Source organism: Sus scrofa, chromosome 14, assembly GCF_054392235.1.
Source record: "Sus scrofa isolate SSC_HxYL_T2T_F1_AM1 chromosome 14, Sscrofa_HxYL_maternal_Yorkshire_Landrace_v2.0, whole genome shotgun sequence".
In the NCBI taxonomy this organism is placed as follows: Eukaryota; Metazoa; Chordata; class Mammalia; order Artiodactyla; family Suidae; genus Sus; species Sus scrofa.
Genome location: NC_139396.1, coordinates 67565035 through 67580455, shown reverse-complemented (window position 1 = coordinate 67580455; position 15421 = coordinate 67565035). Strand labels below are relative to the sequence as shown.

The 15421-nt window shown below is 42.8% G+C and overlaps 1 protein-coding gene across 4 annotated transcripts in view; it reads right to left on the bottom strand.

The window, feature by feature from the left end:
• Positions 1–15421, bottom strand: part of KREMEN1 (kringle containing transmembrane protein 1) — a 69817-nt gene that overhangs the window by 13069 nt on the left and 41327 nt on the right. For all 4 annotated transcript variants that reach the window (XM_013990380.3, XM_013990381.3, XM_005657346.4 and 1 more), the window contains exons 4-5: positions 10333–10457; positions 6294–6447 (exon numbers count right to left, since the gene is read on the bottom strand). In XM_013990380.3, the coding sequence (XP_013845834.1) occupies positions 6294–6447; positions 10333–10457 (279 nt within the window). The remainder of the gene's footprint in view (positions 1–6293; positions 6448–10332; positions 10458–15421) is intronic.

The window sequence follows — 15421 nt, the reverse complement described above, 5'->3', positions numbered from 1 at the left end:
GGAGTTCCCATGATGGCTCAGGAGTTAATGAACCCGACTAGCATCCATGAGGACATGGGTTTGATCCCTGGCCTTGCTCAGTGGGTTGAGGATCTGGCGTTGCCATGAGCTGTGGTGTAGGTCGAAGATGCGGCTCAGATCTCGTGTTGCTGTGGCTGTGGCCTAGGCGGGTGGCTACAGCTCCAATTAGACCCCTAGCCTGGGAACCTCCATATGCTGCAGGTATAGCCCTAAAAAGACAAAAACAAACAACAAACAAACAAAAAAAACAACACCTAGTCACATCACAATCAAATGTTGAAAATAAAAAATAAAGATAAAATCCTGAAAGGAGACAGAAGAAGAGAAAATATCACAAACAAAGTCAGGGCAGGCATTTCTAGCAACCATGTAAGCCACAAGACAAATGAACAACAGTTTTGAAGTACTGAAAGAATAAAACCTGTCAGCAAAGAATTCAAAATCCAGCAAAATTATTCTTCAAAAATGAAGGTGAAGGTTCCCGTCGTGGCGCAGTGGTTAACGAATCCGACTAGGAACCATGAGGTTGCGGGTTCAATCCCTGCGCTTGCTCAGTGGGTTAAGGATCTGGCGTTGCCGTGAGCTGTGGTGTAGGTTGCAGACGCGGCTCGGATCCCGTGTTGCTGTGGCTCTGGTGTAGGCCGCCGGCTACAGCTCTGATTCGACCCCTAGCCTGGGAACTTCCATATGCCGCGGGAGCAGCCCAATAAATAGCTAAAAAGACAAAACAAACAAACAAACAAACAAACAGACAAACAAAAAACAAAAATGAAGGTGAAACACAGTTTTCAAAAGCTGAGAAAAGCCTCAACAAAAGATCTGCATTAGAGAAAATGCTAAAGGAACTTCTCTAGGCCAAAAGAATATGATGCCAGATGTAAATAAGAACATGAAAAGATGTTTAACATCATTAGAAATTACAGAAATGGAGTTCCCGTTGTGGCACAGCAGAAACAAATCTAACTAGGAACAATGAGGTTGCAGGTTCAATCCCTGGCCTCACTCAGTGGGTTAAGGATCCGGCATGGCCGTGAGCTGTGGTGTAAGTTGCAGACATGGCTCAGATCTGGCATTGCTGTGGCTGTGGCGTGTAGGTTGGCAGCTGTAGTTCCGATTCGACCCCTCGTCTGGGAAGCTCCATATGCTGTGGGTGCGGCCATTAAAAAAAGAAAAGAAGAGAAAAAAAAAAAAAAAGAAATTATGGAAATGCAAAGTAAAACCAAGAGTTACCACTACATACCTGATAGAGTGACTAACATTAAAAAGCAGACAACACAAAAGTATAGGTGAGGATGTGGAGCAGCTGGAAATCTCACATATTGTTGGTCAGAGTGCAAAATGGTACAGCTTTGGGAAAAGAGCTGGCAGGGCCTTATAAATACAGAGTATGCACTCGGTGTATGACCCAGAAATCCTGGAATTCCTAGGTACTTACCCAAGATAAATAAAAATAAATGCTCAAACGCTTGTACATATATGTTTACCATTATTTATTGATTGGTAAATGGTGAATAGGTTGTAATACATTTGTACGAAGACAACTTTATTTATTTATTTATTTGTTTATTTATTTATTAGGGCTGCACCCAGGGCATATGAGTTTGCCAGGCTATAGCTACAGCTGCCAGCCTACATCACAGCCACGCCAGATCAGAGGCACATCTGTGACCTACAAGCAGCTCACGGCAATGCCGGATCCTTAACTCACTGAGTTAGGCCAGGGATCGAACCTGCGACGTCATGGATACTAGTTGGGTTTGTTTCTTCTAAGCCACAACGGGAACTCCTCTATGATGGATTTTTAAAGTTCAGTGATAATTCAGGAAATTAGGAAACTTTGAATTATATAATTCAGATAATAGAGAAACTTGAAACAGGAACTTATTCAAGTTCTTGTTTTTGAAGGGGACACTGACCTGACACATACCACCGGGGATGTGGCTTTTAGTCAATGCAGGTCACTGTTCAATTGGAAGCATTTTTTTCCCTCAGTGGAATAAAATGATGTTGTGTCTCAAAATTGGTGGCATCTCTGAATCCATGAAATACAATTACTAACACAGTCTCACAAGTCAGAACCCACCTAAGGGTCCTCAGGCCCTCAATCTTTTTCATAATTAATTTTCTCCTTTCCCACCAAAATATAAGTTCCCTGAGGGCAGGATCTCTATCTGTGGGACTTGGGGCAAGTTCCTAAACTTTTCTGAGCCTTAGTTTTCTTGTCTGACAAATAAGGGTAGTATAATGCTTCACAGTATTATGAGAATTAAGAGAGAGAATGCATGGGACACGAACAGCACGATGTCTATAAATCTGAGTGCTCCACTAACGTTACAAAGTAAGATGTGATCTGTATGAGTCACCTCTCCCTTCAGTGCCGAGAGCTGAGGGAGGCCAAGAGGCCAGCCTGTGCAGTCCCTGCCACCCACTGTTGATACCGGCCAATCACCAAATCTCCTGTTTGGTTCTGTTAATTCAATAAATTACATTCTGGGGCAGCAGAGGCTCTGAAACCTCCATCAGCACGGCATTTACACATAGAACCCAGCCTACTCCAGCAATCTCCCTAAGCTCAGAAGAGCTTCCTGGAAAATCAGCCACAGAGCCTGTGACAAACTACATGTGTCAATTACGACTGAGCTGACAGTTTCCGCTGGTGCAGACGCAGCCTAATGCTTCTAGAGCCTGGAATGCTCTTCTGTAAGGAGCAGAAAACAGGAAAACTGCACTGACATCCTGACAGAGACCCTTGTTCATTCGTGCCCCACTGGTAGCTGAGCCTATTCTGGGACACAGAGGTGGTAACCTGGCCCTTTTCTCACATCTAACTCTCCTCCAATCTCTTTCGAGAAGCAGCTCTGCCCTCTCAAATTATGACAGTCGGCAGTCACCATCTTCAAAGTGTTCAGCCTCATCCAGTGGATCATAGGATTTCCATGAGGCAGAACTTTGGCTATTTAAACTATTTTACTCTTTAATAGATGAATCTCTACAGGTTATTTCTGCAGTGCTGCATTCTGTACCTTTCTTTAGAAGGTGGTGGGATGTGAATTATGACTTGGCTGCTGTCAGGCAACACGCATCAGGGCCTCTGAAGACGGGAATAGGCGCCGCTCAGAGCTCTGACCTTCTTAGTCCATGAGAAGCCAGACAGGGCAGCTTCTAGAGACCGGAGAAGGGGCCAGTTTGAAAACAATCAGAGCACCTGGGCAAACCTTGTTCACACACTTTAAAGTATTAAACCAAATCTGTTTATTATGGTCTATTCTATTATTGTAAATAAAAAGGATTCTAGGAGTTCTCTTGTGGCATAGTGGGTTAAGGATCTGGCGTTGTCACTGCAGCAGCTTGGGTCGCTGCTGTGGTGCAGGTTTGATCCCTGGTCTGGGAATTTCCACATGCTGCATGTGTGGGCAAAAAAAAATAAAACATTAAAAATAAATAAATAAAAGGAATTCTAGCTGCTGAAAATAGAAAAATTAAAAATGTGGCAAACCTGGGTTTGAATCCTGGCCCTGGCACTTACTAGTCTGAACACATTATTTAATCCTCTGAGCCACAGTTTTCCTTATCAACTGGGCTGCTGCAAGGATTAAATAACAAAATAGACAAAAGCCCAGCATCAAGTCTGGTGGGCAGCAAACACTCAACAGATAGCACTTATTTCATTATCATGATTTTGTTTTACGGTACTTTTGCGTGAGGTCCATTACTATCTCCTCAGCATCTTTCTAGATACCAAAGATGATACTTGATACAAAGACTTGAAATCAAACTGTTGCCCTCTGACACCCCTAGTAGGCACTGTGCTAAATAAAATGTAATTTATATGCCACACTGCACATAACCAATAAAAATGTGCTAAATGAATAAGAGTATCACATAAAAACTAAGTTTTTACTGATATGAAATTCACCATTTTTACCATTTAAAAGGGTACATTTCAGTGGCATTTAGTATAATCATAATGTTGTGCAAACACTATCTAATTGCAGAAGGTTTTCATTGCCCCAAAAAGAAAACCTGTATCCACTAAGCACTCACTTCTCATTCCTTCCCTCTCCCCAGCCCTTGGCAACCATTCATCTCCTTCTTGTCATATGGACCTGCCTATTCTGCACATTTCTTATAAATGGAATCAGAAAATACGTGGCTCAGTGTGTCTGGTTTCTTTCACTGAACAAGGTTTTCAGAAGTCATCATGTTGTGATGCGTGTTTTCAAGGTTCATCATGTTGTGACGTGTGTCAGTACCTCATTTCTTTTTGGGGCTAAGTAATATTCCCTTGTGCAGAGAGACCACATTTTGTTCATGCAGTCATCAGCTGATAGACCTTTGGGTTGTTGCCGCTTTTTGGCCATCATGAATAATGCTGCTATGAACATTCATGTACAAGCTTTTTTTGTGAACATATGTTTTCAGCTCTCTCAGGTATATACCTAGGAGCGGAGTTATTGGGTCATAAAGTAATTCTGTTTCACATTTGAGGAACTGCCAACTGTTCCAAAGGAGCTGCACCATTAACATTTACATAGGGATAATAATGCCCTCCTCAGCTGGCTGCCATGGTGCCCAATGTAACAATTTTTATAAAGCCCTACATGCTAGAGACTCAGTGTTTCTCTCTTTTCTTTTTTCACTTAAAAGAGTATACCAGGCACTTTGAAAGCTCAGCAAACATACTCTCCAGGGTTGAGGTGTTAAGGCAAAGGATTTTATAACAATGAACTCTAGAGATTAAAGGCTAAATGGATGTGCAATGCATATTATTTGGCAATTATTCCCCCTTAACCATTAGCTAAGGTTCAGGCTTTAACAGAGGCACCACAACCGAGCATAGCAGGATGCATATGGTCAGTGGCAGTCTCTAATGGGCACACAGCTAAAAGGGCCAACAATTAACCACAGGAGTTCTGCTTGCCGATCCTTCCCCTGTCCGCCCCTCAAAACACACATACTTTTGACAATGTCTAAGCTACTACCTGTGAAAGCATCAGTTATAAACTCAGGCTGGGTTTTACACTCATCACCATGTAGTAGTTGAACTGTGTCCTCCAAAAAGGTTATGTTCAAGTCTAATGCCTGGTATCTATGACAGTGACCTTATTTGAAAATAGGGTCTTTACAGACTACCAAGTTAAATGAGGCCATACTAAATTAGGGTAGGCCTAAACCAACAACCAGTGTACTCATAAGGAGAAACAGGGAGACACAAAGGCACAGATACACATAGAGGAGGAGGCAGATAAGGAGTGAATCAGCTACAAGCCAAGGAACACCAAGGATTGCCAGCAACAACCAGAAAGTAGGAAGAGGCAAAGGAAGATTCTTCCCTCACGACACCTTGATTTTAAGACTTCTAGCCTCCCACACCATGAGAGGATTAATCGCTATTGTTTTAAGTCACCAAGTTTGTGATAATTTGCTATGGCAGCTCTAGGAAACTAATTCACCATACAACATTCTTGCTTAAAGCTGAGCAACTCTGCCTAGTCAAGATGTCAAGGGAGCACCTACTCTAGCCTAGTGACTAGCAAAGACCCTATAGACTCTGCAGGCTATCTTAGTAATCTCACACCTTTCCTTCTGTCTGCCTCGTTTGTGACTATCTCCTTTCTACCATCTTAATAATCTGGTGTTGCATTGGTACTATGGCTCTCACAAAATCTCACTACTGCCACAGAGATGTGGGTAGATTACAAGGGATCAGGTGGCCCAGAGGTTGGAGAGGTCAAGGCCCCCAGCCATACCCCATTCAGAACACACTCTGTTCCTGGCTAGAATTCTACAAGTGTGGCAGGTCAGGGAGGAGGTGGGTCAGGGCACCCTCAGTTCCAGGCCTTCAGCTCTCCTCTTTGCTGTATCACAATAAGATATAAATCTCAAATGTCTAAAAAAAGACTAAATGGGCTTGTGGATTACATTGAACAAGAGGATCTTAGAGCTGATACTGAGCAATTTCATCAGTGTCCCTATTACTCTGGCAAAGTTACCTCTTCTAGGTTGTCTAAGCATCTTACAACAGGCCACATCTCTTCAAAGCACAAGGCACAACTGTAAATAATTACTGTTAAAGGTCTGCCCCCACCTTCTGGAGTCTTCTTGTTCAGTGCTCTATTCCCAGGGTCTAGCCAGGGTCTGGCCTGCAGTAGGGGCTTTGTAAGTACTGTCAAGTGAATGAATGAGTAAGAGGGAGGGAGCGTGGGCAGCCTTGCTCTCCTGGCCCAAGGGTCCCCCTACCTTGGACAGTACCGGGCAGGGGGCATACTCACTGTCAAAGAGGATGATCCTGCCATCGCCCCCACAGGGCTGGGTGTGATCCCCGAAGCAGACGCTGTTGCACTCAGTACTGGCTGCCTCCCCGTACTTCCAGTAATCAGGATTGTTTCCACAGAAGCAAGCATAGCCTGATTCCATCCCGGCAAACTGCCACAGCAGAAAAGCAGCACTTGGTGAGTGTCAGTCAGGGGTATCAGGTGGCCTGGAGAAGCCTGGCAGGGTGGGTCCTGGGAAAGCACCCTCCTCGTCTTCCCAGCCGGCTTCCCTGGGACCTCCGTCTTGTCTCATCCACTCTCACAACACTTCCTTACACGCTGACCAGTAACTGCACACCACCTGGCGCGCCCCTTCAGCAAGCAGCCCTTATTATGGTCACATTTCTACCATATTTAAGTAAATGGGGGAGTGGAATCCCATTAACCTGAAATATTAATAACAGCTAACATTTTATTGAATGTTTATTATGTGCCAGGTGGTAAGTACTTTATAGTTAATCCTCATAGCAAACTTATTCTAGCCCCATTTAAAATTCCTATTTTTTATATGACCATACAGTAAAAGTATTTGCTTGTTTATTTATTATTTTAGGGCCACACCCACAGCATATGGAAGTTCTCAGGCTAGGGGTCCAACTGGAGCTGCAGCTATTGACCTATACCCCAGTCACAGCAACACAGGATCTGAGCTGCATCTGCAACCTATACCACAGCTCACAGCAATGCTGGATCCTTTAAGCCACTGAGTGAGGCCAGGGATCAAACCTGCATCCTCATGGATACTAACTGGATTCTTAACATGCTGAGCCACAATGGGAACTACTAAAATTATTGATTCATATAATCTTATGAATTTTAATCCATGTATAGATTTGTACAACCACCACTACAATCAGGATACAGAGCAGGGGCATCACCCCAGTAACCTCCCTTGTGCTATCACTTTATAGCTTCCCCTCTAGAACCTTGGCAACCACAAGCAAATCTGCCAATGCCTTGAACTTGGACTTCTCAGCCTTCAGAATATGAGAAATTAATGCTATTGTTTAAACTATGCAGTCTATGGTAATTTTGTTATAGCAGCCAGAATGGACTAAGACATCATATATCATACTCGGAAAGTATGTAGTATTTTGAGGCTGGCTTCTTTCACTGAGCATAATGTCTTTGAGGTTCATCCAAATTGGTGCATGTATCTATAATTTGGTCCTTTTTATTGCTGAATCGTAGTCTGTTGTATGAATGTACCAGTTTGTTAATTCAGTGGGTTGTTTCTAGTTTTTCATGATTATGAATAGAGCTGCTATAAACATTTGTATAGATTTTTGTGTGAACGTAAGTTTTCCTTTCTCTAGGGTAACTATCTGGAAATGGGACTGCTGGGTTGTATGGTATGTGTTTAACTTTATAAGAAACTGCAAAACTTTTTCAGAGTGACAGTACCATTTTACATTCACGACAGTGTATAAGAGTCCCAGCTGCTCTATATCCTTGTTATTACTTTCAGTGTATTTTATTTTAGTCTTTCTAACAAGTGTGTTGTGGTACCTCATTGTGGGTTTCATTACATTACCCTAATGGCTAACAGTGTTGAATATCTTTTCATATGCTTATTTGCCATCTGTATATCCTCTTAGGAGAAGTATCTGTACAAATCTTTTGCCCATTTAAAAAACTGAGTTTTTTGTTGTTTGCTTGTCTATTTGCTTTTTAGGGCTGCACATATGGAGATTCTTAGGCTAGGGGTCTAACTGGAGCTACAACTGCCAGCCTACACCACAGCCACAGCCACGCCAGATCAGAGCCAATCTGCAACCTACACCACAGCAACGCTGGATCCTTAACCCACTGAGAGAGGCCAGGGATTGAACCCAACACCTGATGATTCCCAGTCAGATTCGTTTCCACTGCGCCATGATGGGAACTCCTGTTTGTTTTTTACTATCAAGTTTTTAAGAGTTTTTTTGTTTTATTTTGGGTTTTTTTTTTTTTTAACACATTCTGGATATAAGGTCCTTTGTTGCATAAGGGATTTGCTAATATTCTTTTTATTCTCTCAGGTTTTCATTTATTTATTTATTTATTTATTTATTTATTTATTTATTGTCTTTTTGCTATTTCTTTGGGCCGCTCCCACAGCAATATGAAGGCTCCCAGGCTAGGGGTTGAATCGGAGCTGTAGCCCCCGGCCTATGCCAGAGCCACAGCAACGCAGGATCCGAGCTGCGTCTGCAACCTACACCACAGCTCAAGGCAACGCCAGATCGTTAACCCACTGAGCAAGGGCAGGGATCGAACCCGCAACCTCATGGTTCCTAGTCGGAATCGTTAACCACTGCGCCACAACGGGAACTTCAGGTTTTCATTCATTTAAAAGTGTCTTTTGCAGAGCAAAAGTTTTAAATTTTGGTGAAATCCAAATTAAGATTTACCAATTTTTTTCATTTATGGATCATGCTTTTGTTGTCATATCTAAACCCAGGTCATGAAGATCTTCTCTGCTTTCTTCTAAAAGTGTTATAGTTTTACATTTTACAGCTAGACCTAAGATCCATTTTGAGTTTAGTATAGTCTTTTGTATTTAATTTTTTTCAATTAGCATAATATTTTGGCAATTCATCCATGTCGTTGTGTATCACTATGACTTACTGTGTCTTTTCTTTTTACTACTGAGTAGTATTCCATAGCATAAACATACCACAATTTGCTTATGTGTTCATCAGTTAGTGGGTGCTTGGAGGAGTTCCCGTTGTGGTTCAGTGGTTAACAAATCTGACTAGGAACCATGAGGTTGAGGGTTTGATCCCTAGCTTCACTCAGTCGGTTAAGGATCCATCATTGCCGTGAGCTGTGGTATAGGTCGAAGATTCGGCTTGGATCCCGTGTTGCTGTGGCTCTGGTGTAGGCTGGCAGCTACAGCTCTGAATGGACCCCTAGCCTGCGAACATCCATGTGCTGCAGACATAGCCCTAGAAAAGACAAAAAAAAAAAAAAAAGAAAGAAAGAAAAGAAAAAATAGTGGGTACTTGGATTATTCACAGTGTGGGGCTATTATGAATAATGCTGCTGTGACCATTGATGCCTACATCTTTATGCAAACACAGGTTTTCATTTTCTCTTGGGTAAAAACTCAGGTGTGGTATCGCTGAGTTGTAAGTAGGTATATACCTAAATTTATAAGAAACTTCAAGACCTTTCTCCAAAGAGTCTGTACCACTTATATTCTTACCAGCAGACCATGAAGAGTTCCAGTTGTTTCACATTCTTACCAACTCTTAGTATTTTCAATATTTTTAGTCACTCTGGTGGGTGTGTAGTGGTATCTTATCATGGTTTTAATTTGCATTTCCTGGATAACTAGTGATGTTGAACACCTTGTCATATGTCTTTGGCCATCCATATGTCTTCTTTGATGAGATGTCTATTCAAATCTTCTGCCCATTTTTAAACAGAGCTGTCTTATTACAAAGTTGTAAGAGTTCTTTATATATTCTGTACACAAGTCTCATCAGAGATATGTTTGGCAAATACTTTCTCCCAGTATGTAGCCTGTCTTCATTTTCTTAAAACTTTTTTTTTTTAAGACAAATTTTTAATTCTGGTAAGTCCAATTTATCAACTTTTTCTTTTATGGTTTGTGGTTTTTGTGCCCTGTTTAAGATATCTTTGTCTAACTCAATATCAAAATTTTCCCTATTTTTTCTAGAGGTTTAACAGTTTTTTATTTCAATTGAGATGTAATTCATATAACATAAAGTTTACTGTTTTAAAGTGTATATTTCAGTGGTTTTTAGTATATTTACTATGTGGTGCAACCATCACCATCATCTAATTTCAGAACACTGTCATCACCCTGAAAAGACACCCATACCAATCAGCAGCTGCAATACCTCTGAAGCACTTCCCACCCTCTGGCAACCACTAACCTACTTTCTTTACAGGTTTTGTTTTTTTTAATTACATTTTTCAAAGATATCTCAGCAGAATGCATTCATACCTTTATCTTTTTCTATAGATATAGCCATGGAACTGTTACCTTGAACCTCTGACTCCGACAAAAGCTGATGCAGGTTTGTATGGTAAGTTTGTTAGACGTTTTACTGGCACCAGTTAGAGGAGGTGGGTTTCCATGATCCTTGTAGCAGCCAAGGTTTCCAGGCACTGGAGAAAAAAGAAAAACAAAAGAATTTTACAACGTCTGGCTGTGAAACCCCAAGAAGGAAAAGTGTATTATGCCAGGTACTTTCACCTCAGCCAGCATTTCCACTCCTAAGGTGCAAATATATAACAAGCAGCAAGTTCTAAAAACGGAAGCCTTAGTGTCTTCTGCTAGCTGTGGCATTTTTGTTCTACTTTGACGAGTCTGTGAGACCCATGTAACGAACCCCGAGAAAATTTTTACCTCTTCAATATTGATAGAATTTAGTACTGAAGAGAACTAGGAATAACTGCCTAGAAATAAAGAAGCTACACTAGTAAATGATGTTCAGGGTCACTGGATGGCCAAAAAAAGCCCTCAGGAGCCCATCATCCTGTGCCTTGTGTCACCTGTTGTCACCTCAAAAGCCCCACAAGTTGGTTTCTCCAGGTCCTTTGGTGAATGTATCAGTTTCTTATCACTGCCATGAATCTGGGGCTTCATGTATAAATTCACTACCTTACAGGATAGGAGGCTTCATGTATAAATTCACCACCTTACAGGATAGGAGGTCAGAAGTTCTAAATAGGTCTTATGGGGCTAAAATCAAGGTATTAGCAGAGCTGCAGTCCTTCACAGCCTGCGGGGACAATCTATTTCTTGCCTTTTCCATCTCCTAGAAGCTACACCCATTCCTTGGCTTGCAGCTGCACCGTTCCCGCCTCTGCCTCTCTCCCTCCCTACTTCCATCATCATCACTCTCTGACTCTAATCCTCCTGCCTCTCTGTTATCAGGAGCTGTGAGACTACACTGGCCCACCTGGGTAAATCAGGATAATGTCCCCATCTCAAAATTATTAACAACCACATGTGCCACATAAGGTAACATATTTAAAGATTATGGGGACAGGGATTATCCTGTTTACCACAGTGAGCATACTACTGTTTCACAACCACACAATCAGGCTGGTCTAATAGAAAAAGCTGCAATCAAGAATAAAGAAACCTCGATATATGCACCAGCTGTAGTAAAGAGCTTTCAAAGATGGCCCCCCATGACCCCCACTTCCTGGTGGTCATGCCCTCGTGGGATCCCCTCCCCTCTGAGTGTGGGTTGGACTTGGGACTTGCTTTTGTCCAACAGAAAGTGGCCAAGTTGATGGGATGCCTCTTTTGTGACACGAGATTGAGACTTCTGTCTCATTATTAGACTCTATTGCCTTCCTGGCTTATATATTTTGATAAAGGAACATGTCAGAAAGGTCATGTGGCAAGGAACTGAGAATGGCCTTTAGCCAACAGCCAGCAAGAAACTGAGACTTTCAGGAGTTCCCATCATGGCTTAGTGGTTTACGAATCCAACTAGGAACCATGAGGTTGCGGGTTTGATCCCTGGCCTTGCTCAGTGGGTTAAGGGTCCGACGTTGCCGTGAGCTGTGGTGTAGGTCACAGACATGGCTCGGATCCCGTGTTGGTGTGACTCTGGCATAGGCTGGTGGCTACAGCTCCGATTCAACCCCTAGACTAGGAACCTCCATACGCTGTGGGAGTGGCCCAAAAAATGGCAAAAAGACACACACACAAAAAAAAAGAAAGAAAGAAACTGAGACTTTCAGTTGCTGCAAAGACTGAATGCCGTCAACAACTATGTATGCTTGAAGTAGCTCCTTCCCCAGTGAAACTTTCAGATGAGACCTGAGCACTGGCAGACACCTTGGCTGCAACCTCACGTCAGACCTTGAAGCAGAGGACCTAGCTAAGCCTTGTCCAGATTGCCTGACCCACGGAAAGAGTGAGATAATAAATGTGTGTTTTTTTAAGTCATTACATTTTAGAATAATTTGTCATACAGCAATAGATAACTAACACACCTATATAACATATATTAATATTGCTTATTGAAAGAAGGAATGAATGTAGGATGAGCCATGGTCAAATCAACCTCTCCAGCCCTTAGTTTTCTATCTATGTTATTAATTTACGAATCACTCCACCATCAGATGAAGCCCTTTCTCTGCTTTTTCTGGCTCCTCACAGTTTATATAACTGAAGATATAATAAGACATAGATGAGGCCCAGTCCTAAAAGCACTTCGAGGTCAGTCAAGAGTTATACATTATCCAATTCCCAAGTGTGACATATAGAGTCTTAGAAAGCACTTTTCCTTTATGTTTAATACTGGAAAATAGCATGGTCCAGTTTAGTAAGTTTTATATCCATGTTGGTTTGGGCATGTAAAAGCATATACCTGTATATACAGGTGTATATACAAGCACACACACTTTTTAATTTCTGCCGCCATCTACATCTAACAGGCTCATTTAAATTTGGCAGGAAGTGAACTCAAAAAGTCACCCTTCCCCCCTAAGCCAAGTGGTTACCCTTCTCCCTTGCGTCACACATAGTTCAAATATAACAAATGTGGCTCACCACACAAATGTTAAAATGCATCTTTCAGAAACAAACCAAATCTCCATAGTAGCAAATGTGAACAGAAAAGCTCTAGGCAGTAGGAGTTTGGTGTTCAGCGGGGGCCTGGCTTGGGACTGGCTGGGTTTTAGAGTTTAAACAAATGCAGTGAGTTAAGCGTCTCTAGTCAGGGGCATATCACATAAACCGAGTTTGTTAAAGGGGACTTACACATGGAAATCTGAACCAAGCATTTAATAGTTTTTAATGAGAGCTACTTGATCACGATCATCTTGGTCATTTACTCTGATTTCTGTTTCATTTATTCCATTATGCTCACAAGTAAGTATGTTATTATGTACTTGTTTATAGACAGCCCAAGGCACATAAGCATAAATGTTAAGATTATACATAAACACGGTCGTGGTTTGCAGTGATGCAGCTGGAACCCATAAGCTTTATTCACAACAATCCGGTGAGTAAATCCAGGCAGCTCATGTTCCAGTGGGGCTGTGAGATCCCAAAACACACCAGGAGGTAGACACTGGAAATCGGACCACCCCCCACCCACCCACTGCTCCATCCATCTGAATATCAAATGGCCTTAGGTATCATCCTTTTCACCCAAGCCAAGAGCTTGCCAGACACTGAATTCTGCCTCCGAAGATATTGCAGACACTGTCCGCAGCTCTATCCACTCTGCCATTTCCCCGGTTTAGGACACCATCCCATCCCACTTGGATCACTCCATCAGCCTGTGATTCTGTCTCTCTGTTGTTCCTAGGCCCACCCTAATCCAGTTAGTACACTGCAACAAGGATGATCTTGGGCCAAGGGCCTTGGCCTTTGCAGGTACCCAAAGAAGTGAGTGTGACTAGTGACAGAACGAGGGAAAAGCATCAGGGGCTAGAGGGGTATGCAGAGGCACTGTCTAAAACCCTCAAAGTTCCCAGGCTGCCCTTCAGAATAAGTCCAAACTCTCTCTCTCTGGTACACAAGGCCCTGCTTGATCTGTGCTGCTTCCCTACCCCACCCCCAATAGCATGACCCCTCTCTCCATCCTTCAGCTCATATTCTGTACAAAAGCCAAGATGAGTTACAGTGTATTTGCAAGTTTCCCACCTGCAGGTTTCTCTCTGGCCTCTGGACTTTTGTATGAGCTCTTCCTTCTGCTTAGAATACTTTGCCTGCCTTAAGACTGTAGCATGAGCACCACTGCCCTTGGGGAGCCCACGGGCCTCCCATCATCCTCCCACCCCACAAAATAGGTTATAGGCCCCTGCTGTGTAGTTCTTCCAGCAGCCCATGCTAAGCTTGATTCTAAACATCTGTCTATGTCTCTCTCCCCCATTAACGGTGAACGACTTATGGGTAGGACTGCATCTTCTGCACACAGGGCCTGGCACAGTCCTAGTCACACAGCGAGTGCTCTAAAACTGCGTTCTGAATGAACAGATGTATCCTATGTTGCCAGCTGAAATCATAGAGTGAGTGGGTAACAGTACCTGTTAGGCAAGCAGTGAATGGAGAGAACAGAGTAGAAGTGAGAGCTGATGTGCATAACAAGGTCCACTTAAAGTCAGGAACCACTGCTTGTGACTCCTGACTGACCTCTTCGGCTATCTTGAAACACCATTCCAGACAACCAAGTTCTCCATTAAGGTTAACTTTAAAACTTAAAATTCGGAGTTCCTGTTGTGGCACAGCGGAAACGAATCCAACTAGGAACCATGACATTGCGGGTTTGATCCCTGGCCTTGCTCAGTGGGTTGGGGGATCCAGTGTTGCTGTGAGCTGTGGTGTAGGTTGCAGACATGGCTCAGATCCCGTGTTGCTCTGGCTCTGGTGTAGGCCCACAGCAGCAGCTCTGGTTAGACCCCTAACCTGGGAACCTCCATATGCCGTGAGTGTGGCCCTAAAAGGACAAGAGACAAAAACAAAAACAAAACAACAACAAAACCCCAAAAAACTTAAAATTCTATCTTTTTCATTTCGGATGTAACTTTGAGAAAATGCATTAGCTTTTTTTTTTTTTTTAACTTAGTGTTTTTTGTTGTGTTGTTGTTTTGTTTTTTTCCTTTTTGGCCGCACCTGATGCATATGGATGTTCCTGGGCCAGGGTTCAAATCTGAGCTGCAGCTGCAACCTACGCCACAGATTGAACCCATGTCTGAGGCACTGTGGAGACAATGTTAGATCCTTAACCCACTGCACCACAGCGGGAACTCCTTTAAACTTAGGTTAACCTATTTTTTTTTTTTTTTTTTAATGGCTGCATCCACGGCACATGGAACTTCCCTGGCCAGGGACTGAATCTGAGTTGCAGCTGTACCTATACCATAGCTACTCCAACATCGTATCCTTTAACCCACTGCACTGGCCAGGGATCAAACACAAGCCTCTGCAGCAACCTAAGCCCCTACAGTCAGATTCTTGGTGACTTGAGGTCATCAAATATGCATCACCAAATGGCCCTAGACTGGTGTGCTTTTCTATATTCTTGTGTCTGATTTTTACAGTTAGTCCCTCTCTTTGGTTCCTACTGGGGCTGCTGAACCCTCAGAACATTAGAACTGGA